Consider the following 8323-nt stretch of genomic DNA (forward strand, 5'->3'; position numbering starts at 1 on the left):
CAACTGGAATAAGTAAGTGAGAAGAGATATTTCAAATTTGCTTTGGGTGGCTCGGAGAAGAGAAAAATAATTCAAACGATGGGGTAAAAATGATATTTTTGAGAGAAGAAATGGAAGATTGGAGAGGATCAAAATGGAAGCTACATATCTATCCCAGTTATCATGCTTCTGCCGAGTTAGGCGAGGAAGGTTTCAAAACGGTACGTACAGATAACTACAGAGTACATGCGCCCCAACTCTTTGACTTTCGCGCGTTTGGATTGTGCACAGAGTTAGACAGGCTGCATATCCTTTTTATCCTTATTTCATCCAACTTCACTATCACTCACCTCTCGTTGCAGGTTGCAGGGCGCATTCGTATCTTTTTCACGGGGTTCACGATGGCGCGCCTATCAAGTAGTGGAAAGCGCAAACAAAAAACCAAACCATGCAGCTAAATAGGCTTGCGGACTTGAACCCTCCAAAAAAGCGCACCGTATTTCCTCGATCCGACCCTGGGCGGTGAAGCAGACAGAGCGGCAGCTTCCTTCGCATTTACACAGTACGGAGTATTGTTGGACATATAATAGTAGTAGTTTAACTAACTGGCTATTATTGAGCTTAGCAAGCAATAATGAGGGGTAGCGGATGAGAAAGCGCGCCTTGCGTATTCGGGGTCGGTCGGACCCCCCCCCCTCCCCAACAGCTACGTTAGTTAGGCGCTTGGCGAATAGTCAGCATATCCTTCAATCCGCCAGGGCCGAGGTGGCTGAAGCGCTAAAGGTGCAAGCGGATTCCCGCCTGTCGTGTCGACGGCGGGCGGGACAGTCTGAATAATAGTCCCACATATCTTGGTTTGGGTTTCCGGACAGCCTGGACGGGCTACAGGAGACGGTCACATATTGGTAGGGTTATGGCGGTTGAAGATGGGTGGCCCATGGCGGCTTTATATCTTGATGTAAAACGTCTCCTTTGAAGAAGGGTAAAGAAGGGGTAGATAGAAGGATTTGAAATGTAAACAAGCACACCAGTTGAGAAAAGGTTGCATTATTTATTGAGAGGGGCAAAAAAAAAAAAAAAAAAAGAAAAAGAAAAAGAAAAAGAAAAGAAAAGAAAAAAAAGTAAAAAGAGTAAAAGAAATAGTTATTATATATAACAGAAAAAAAAAGGAAAAGAAATTCTCAACCACCACGAACTAATTCGATCCTCAGCCATGTTCCGGGTTGTGTAAGGAGTATAAATCAGATCATTTGGAAATTGATAGTGCCACCTGCGCTAGAGATTGCCAGCTAAATTGCATTTTTAATTAAGCCTTTGCTTTGATGCAGATACAGCACAGACATCGTGAGAAAAGAGAAGATTCTGCTATCTTTGTTCAATTTGTGACTGTGTGACACAGACTCACTCATTATATATACACTGAAGAATTTCTGCTTTATGATCTGAAGTCAAAATATTCCTTTTCTGTACAGTAAGTTATCGATGTTATGTAGGTACTGTGTAAGTTATTACTGTTGTGTAAATTAAAAATAATGTCTGTACTCCGTACGTACTCCGTAGAAAATGGCAAATCATGTTTCTGCAAGGCTAAGCTTTCCGCGATTTACCCCTGTAACTCTTTTTTTAACCTTGTCCACAATAGGCAAACGACTCCACAAATAAAGATGACGTAAAAATTCTGGTAACTAATCACAATGGAAATGATTGTAAGGAGTGTTCTTCCGTACAGTACATTGTTATTTGTATATACAAAGTTACTGTGGGATGATACTAACTATCATATCGTAGAAAAACGTATTGAAATGACCATTCCTCTCTCATTCCCACTATTGAATTATCTATCTAAAAAGCTTTCCGTCCGCCGGCGCAGTCCCTATTAAGATGTTGGTTAAGCTCCGGGCTTGCCTTACGACAAACCTCACCAAACAAAGAAGTAGTGGCCTTGCCTCTCGCTGGCCTGACCCTAGTGGAATTTTCTTTTCTTTTTTTGGGGGGGTGAGGTGAGGTGAGGTGAGGTGAGGGTGTGCAGGTGGGGTAGAGCCCCACACTTCCTAGGTTTAGTGGCTTGGCCGACACTAGACAGGCACCACATCCCCGCAGCCAATGCCAGCCATCCTCTCCACTAAACACGAACCAAGATTGCTTGTTTTCCCGCGATTTATGCACATCCCAGCTGAGCTTACGCGGCCTTTTTGAGAGGAAAGGTGGTTGTGAGATTCTTGGCATCTTATCTCGTCCTTTTTTTGGTTTTTTTTTTTTTTTTTCGGTTTTGTCCTTCCACTGCTCGACTTTTTTCTTTCCTTTTTTTTTTTTTCTTTCCTATCTTCTTTCGGCCATTTTTGGTAAAAGAGGATTCTTTTTTTCTTCTTTTTTTTCCATGGTGGGACTTTTGTAAAGGATGTCTAAATTGAGCTATCATTGATTGCCACAATAAACTGACATAGAAATGTAATGGAAAAGATTTGAAATTTAAAAAAAAAAAAAAAAAAAAAAAAAAAAAAAAAAAAAGGGGGGCACAAAGTTGCTTAAATATCTGGCTGCCAGTATGGGGGTAGTAGTCTCTGCGTGCTCACCCTCGATGCAAGCATATGTTCGGCCCGTGCCTAGGCATGTTCCCTGTACAGAAGATGCGATGTGACGATGCGAGAGCAGACGGAAAAAAACAATGAGAAGTAAAATTCTTCAAGGTCTTTCATTTTATTTTATTTTTCTTTGTTCTCCGCCCTCCGCGTTTCAGGCGGGAGGAAGGAATTTTTACTAATTCCTTCTCATCTGATTGGTGCTTTTCCCACCCTATTTGTCTTGCCCTCGGCTTCCCTCTCCGAAACCCCTCTTCTTTTTGAGCTGGACATTTCGTGCTGTTTTCCTGTCACTCTCATCAGGAGGATGCACCGATGCAAATGGAGGCGGGGAATGCATCCTGGCATGCGGTTGGGCAGTGGCACATGACCTGCGCACTCAGCTATTTTGCTAACCCTCTTCAGTCCTTGCCAATGACTCAGGACTCAGGGGGGTGCTCTCGGATTTGAGAGAGGGATGGGGAAAAGGGGGGGAAATTCCATCCATCTAGATGGTGGTACTCCGTAGTTGGAGGGGACCCTGGGAAATTTTAGATCGGGGGCGTCAGCCCCCTGGGCACCCGATTGCTGTCAATGGTATGTCATACTTGCAAACCCTGTCGTTCGTCTGGCATTTTCGTTGAATATTTTAAGCCGCGCACATAGAAGACCTCATGGATAATTTCTGAAACAAGTTTTGCACCCCTTTCGCAGATTATTTTGGCAGGGGTGAGATGTAACTGGGCATCTTGCTCCTTTTTTTTGGGCCCTTGTAGCGTTTCTGATTCAGAGCTTCAGCTTCCATTGCCCTGTTTTGAGGAGTTCGGAGAAGGACATAGAAATAGGAGGAAGCAGGAAGAGAGGAACAGTTTTTTTTTAAAAAAAAAAAGGAAAAAAGGAAAATCAATTGGCTTTCAGCGGCAAGGATCTGGAAACCATACCAACCGGATTGATCTGTCCTTGGCATCGCCAAGTCGTACATGTATACGAGGTCCGTACATACGGCGTCTCGCAAGTCTAGGAACTCGAAAATGCAACAGAACGGATGGGAAACCCATCGGAACCCCGGGTGACAGTGAGGCGGACGACACCTGTCAAGTTCACGACTGTGCCTCCTGGCTGTGTTACCTGGCAGTGGATGTCATCCCAGTCGCTATTGCAACAGATGTGATAAAAAAAAAAAAGACTGCGATTGTTCTTTTCCTTGCATGTAGGTGTGTTGATGTCCATGGTAAACGTGCTGTTTCAACCGCAACCTGATGGCAGGCATGAAGAGCAATGAGGACATGGCGAGAAATTGCCACTCTCTCTTTCCGGGCTTTGGCGATAACAAAACGCGGCTGCCATCCCCACTCGTAGGGGGTAGTATAATTCTAAAGGGAAGCTGGACAAGCATTGCTGTCCCGACGCGAGCAGAAAATCCCCCTGAGTGTGAAGCGCTCAACTTCTGATCCAGTTCGGAGGGTTTGTCCGAGTGCTTACATCGCAGCAGCTTGAGGCCGCTAAAGCCGGAAAAAAATCCTGTTGCAACTTCTAAGGGGGAAGCAGCATCCGTCCATCCATCCATACCCTCTCACATCGAGTATCCAGTAGTAGTAGTAATCCATAGTCCAGGATCCCTCCGAAATCTGGGAGCGAAAAAAAAAAAAAAAAAAAAAAAAAAAAGTAAAACTATAGTTATAGTTCGAGCCCCACACCCGCCGGTATCCCTGCCAGCATCAACCTCAAGCAGTGGTTCCGCTAAACACAAGCCTCAGCAGAGAAATAAGAAGAAGAAGAATTAATAAATAATTGTCAGTTGTTCACTTATTAGTTACTACTTGACTCCTCTCCTTGTGGCAAGTCCACTGCACTGTACTCCGTAGTCTGTACGGAGTAGGTAAAGGGTGGAGCCGTTGGATTCTAAGCCACCCAAGTAAGGATCTGCAGCTTTCCCCAAAAGAAACCCGCGTCGGTGGCACTAACTAGCCAACCACAACGGCATCCCTTGGCCCTTGCGCAGGCAGTTCCCGCGAACCGACCGACCTCTGCTTCTGCTGTGAACCAACTGACCAGAACAAGAAACTCGTTCTGTCTCCCTTCCCCACCCAGATCCACCAAAGTAGTAGTAGTCGTCGTCGTCGTCGTCGTCGTCGTCGTCTCCTTCGAAATAATGGAATATGGGCACACACAAGAGCGCCTGACGTAGACTACGATCGAATTGTTTTCTTGTAGATATGCCGTTTTCTAAAAACGAAGAGAAACTTTGCAATAATAATGTTGCCGGATTGGAATAATTGCTTGTCGAAAATTACAATGAAGCCTCATTTTTCAAATACACTCATTACGTCATTTTTCATGTAATTTATATACCGATACTAAGCCACGATATATATATATATATATATATATACATAGTTATTCCGTAGTCAGTGGCTTCTTCTTCTAATGGGTTACGGACATCTGGAGTTGGAAAAGCCGACCCTTGGGACAGCGCTTGGAGCTTGATGGAGGAACAACTTTAACTTCTTATTCTAAGGTTATTATTAGTACGGGCCACCAGGAGGAAGATGTGGCCCAGGAGTTTTTTGCTCGTGGACGGTACATGGTACATTACATGTACCTGGCGGCGCATTTCCTGGATCTTAAAACCCAGCCAATTCGCGGCTTCGAGGATTGCGGGAGTGGAGTTGAGTTGGTCTGGCATTTCTTCTGTGATTTGATATGTCCCTGTCTGCTCCTCACAGTGCTTCCTCTCAACCCAGTTTTCCTTTGACATTTCTAGGCATTTATTGACTTGCTTGAAATCATAATAATTAACTGTTGCTGCTGTTCTTGTTATTCCTGTATCTTGTTCTCCGTGATTTGGCTCAATCTTCGTATGCTCCAACTTACTGCAGTGCAAGCTCCACACCATCTGGCATTTAATATTTGAATTCTCCTGATAGAAGTAGGAGTGGTAACTATGGTAAGTAATAAGTTAACTAGAACTAGTAATACCCAGCTGAGATCTCCTGGACCAATACAGTCTGTACTTACAAAGAGAGTACGGCATACAGAATACACGCAATCTTACATACCAACCCATACCCATCCATACGGCGGCCATACGGGCCAGCGATACATACCGCCCTATCTGCCAAGATGGGAACTGGGAACTGAATAACGCTAGGTACAAGTAACTACTTAAAACTATCTTTGCGGCGGCGTTGTGCCGTTGTACCTTGTAACTAACTAACTATCCTATCCTGCACAGAACTCCGTACGATCTGTCGACCTTGTGCTTCCTCTCGTCAACTCTGGCGATTTCTCTCCCTCACCTGTTTCTTCTTAACTGCGCCGATCCCCTTTTCCCCAGACCTTCGATCTGAACTCGCTTTTATATTTTTTTTGTTCCGCACTGTAACTACGCTGCGTACATCAGGAACCACACGAGCTGTCTGTCCCCCATTCCGGTCCTACATACCTGGGTACACTTCCTTGAACCCGGCTTCCTACATATACCTCCACACAGACGGACAGGCATACTATACGTACGCACTGACTCTGTCGAGTCTTGCATATTCTGTCTGCAGTCCATACATATTGACATACACTCAAACCAACAACATACATGAGCTAGATCTCTGCCTATCACGGAGAAATAGTCGGCTCAAAGCCTATTGAGGAGACGAGACCACCAGCAGCAGAAAAAGAAACAAGAGGAACAAAAAAAAAAAAAAAAAAGAAAGAAAGAAAGAAAAAGACTCAAACCGATCAATTGATCGACCATCTGACGTTCCCTCTTATTTTCTTGTCGTTCAGACCCGCCGATTTTCTGCATCTCGAACCCCTTGCCATTTTTAGCTATCACCACGCCCAACCTTCCCTATGACTATGGTTATCGAAAACCAAAACCGCCAGTATGGCGGTGGGATGGGTTACGACCATGCGTATCAGAGCCAAGTTCATCCCGGCACTCCCCAATTCAATGAAGCCTGGACAGCGCATTCGTCCGCTCATCCTCCGCAACCCATCTACCCTACATCTCTTCCCGCAACTTCTGTCGCGATGCATCAGACTATAAAGCGCGAGGAAGTTTCTCGACCTACTGCTATCTCTATGCCATATACGAGCGTGCCGGTGCCTGCCCCATCAATGGCCCCGAGCAGCAACTACAGCCCTGCTCCTGCGTATGGCGGTCATGAGCAGATGATTGTTCTTCCCCAAGAGATTCCGCGGACAACTTTTGAACAGGCGCAAAGCTATACATCGCCGTCTCCAATAGCTCCATTCACTCCGGCTAACTATCCTCCCATGGAATATGCGCAATCCCTGCAGCAGCAGCAGCAGCAGCAACACCAACAGCAACACCATCACCAACACTCGAATGCGAGGAATATGCCCCAAGGGTTCGTCCATTGCTTCTTCCCCTTTCTTTGGATTTGTCCCATGATTCTAGCGTTTCACCAGATTGAACAGAAAAAAAAAAAAAAAAGAAAACATAAGGAAAAAATAGAGGATCTTCAGTGCGATTTTGCTAACTTGATATTCAGCAACGAGGCTCCGTCGCAAACGGTCCAGTCACAACCGCCACCGCCGTCCACGTATGGCGATGCCCTGGATGCTAGTCGAGGAATGGTTGCGCTGAGCCAAGATCTGGCAACCCCGCGAAATATATATGCCCCTCAGAATGCCAGGGGACCTAGGGAAGCCTACGGGTTCCCAGCTGCACATTCTTCAGCCTCATCGATCTCGTCTGCGGGCAATTATCCGTATTACAGTGCGTCAGTGGTCTCTGTCGATTCTTCCGTCACCGACTACAGCTCGACCACTTCAGAATCTTACGATGGCATGCCATCGCGAACCCTCCCTCGACCGTCCAGCCTCATGCATGGCTGCATATCCGGGCCTCAGTCAATGATGAGCCAGTTCAGCTCAAAAGTCCCATCCAACACGCAGAAGAAACACAAGTGTAAAGTCTGCGATAAGCGATTTACCCGACCTTCCTCCTTGCAGACCCACATGTACAGTCACACAGGTGAAAAACGTGAGTCCAGTCCCAACCGATATATATATCTATTCGGAGGAGAAGCTTTCCAGATTTTTGCCATCAACAGGAGTACTGACATTGATGCCACTCTGGCCAACAGCATTCCCCTGTGAATTCCCAGGCTGTGGGCGTCACTTCTCCGTGGTATCGAATCTTCGTCGACACAACAAAGTCCACAAGGGCGAAAAGGAGTCCGGCTCCCCTGAACAGCAAGAAGAATAAAAATCCTCTTCTCCTTGCACCAAAATGGCCCCTCACTGCCGTTTGATGTTCTCTCGTCCGTCTTCTCTACAAAAGAAACTCCATCAACCTTCTTAACGACTTCTTCGCACGCGGCGTTGCTTCGATCAGGCATAACCCAAAGTGCGTGCGGAAAACCAACCTTGGTCTTCCTAATCCCTAATATTCCTTCTTTATTTCCCTCGCTCGACGATTATCCACCTTCTTCACATCGTCATATACGACTCTAGGTTGGGTTGCAAGATTTTAATTTACCACTTTTCCTACTTCTACCCACACTCCATTTACTGCTTGTATTATATATATATTTTCTTTGCTATACTTTTGCTAGTTCTCTTCACCCGGCTCGAGTTGTGGGATTTCGAGTTTTCACGGCCGGAAATCAAAGATACCCCAGTGTGAGAAATTTTTCTTTTTTTTTTTTGTTCGGATGGCATAAGGTAGGGGAATTGCACCGGATTTGAGGGGGAAACACATATTCTTTTTTCCTATCTTTGGTGTGTTTGTGTCATGTCTTTTTTTTTGACGATAGAGG

At 45.5% G+C, this 8323-nt stretch overlaps 2 protein-coding genes across 3 annotated transcripts; one reads left to right on the forward strand and one right to left on the reverse strand.

Annotated features, from left to right (window-relative positions):
• Window positions 1-1596: 1596 nt before the first annotated feature.
• Window positions 1597-2447, reverse strand: BDBG_17146 (uncharacterized protein). Its single transcript, XM_031724932.1, has one exon. The coding sequence runs from the start codon at window positions 2203-2205 to the stop codon at window positions 1822-1824; it is 384 nt and encodes a 127-aa protein (XP_031578595.1). The 5' UTR covers window positions 2206-2447; the 3' UTR covers window positions 1597-1821.
• Window positions 2448-4918: 2471 nt separating this feature from the next.
• Window positions 4919-8323, forward strand: BDBG_04584. 2 transcript variants are annotated; one of them, XM_031721740.1, is made up of 5 exons: window positions 4919-5484; window positions 5564-5688; window positions 5773-6907; window positions 7052-7545; window positions 7649-8215. In XM_031721740.1, exons 3-5 carry the CDS (start codon window positions 6387-6389, stop codon window positions 7768-7770), a joined length of 1137 nt encoding a protein of 378 aa, XP_031578596.1. In that variant the 5' UTR covers window positions 4919-5484; window positions 5564-5688; window positions 5773-6386; the 3' UTR covers window positions 7771-8215. The 2 variants fall into 2 exon arrangements, with proteins under 2 accessions (XP_031578596.1, XP_031578597.1); XM_031721741.1 differs by lacking the exons at window positions 4919-5484; window positions 5564-5688 and having other exon boundaries at window positions 5706-6907; window positions 7649-8323.

Source organism: Blastomyces gilchristii (assembly GCF_000003855.2).
Source record: "Blastomyces gilchristii SLH14081 genomic scaffold supercont1.9, whole genome shotgun sequence".
Taxonomy (NCBI): domain Eukaryota; kingdom Fungi; phylum Ascomycota; class Eurotiomycetes; order Onygenales; family Ajellomycetaceae; genus Blastomyces; species Blastomyces gilchristii.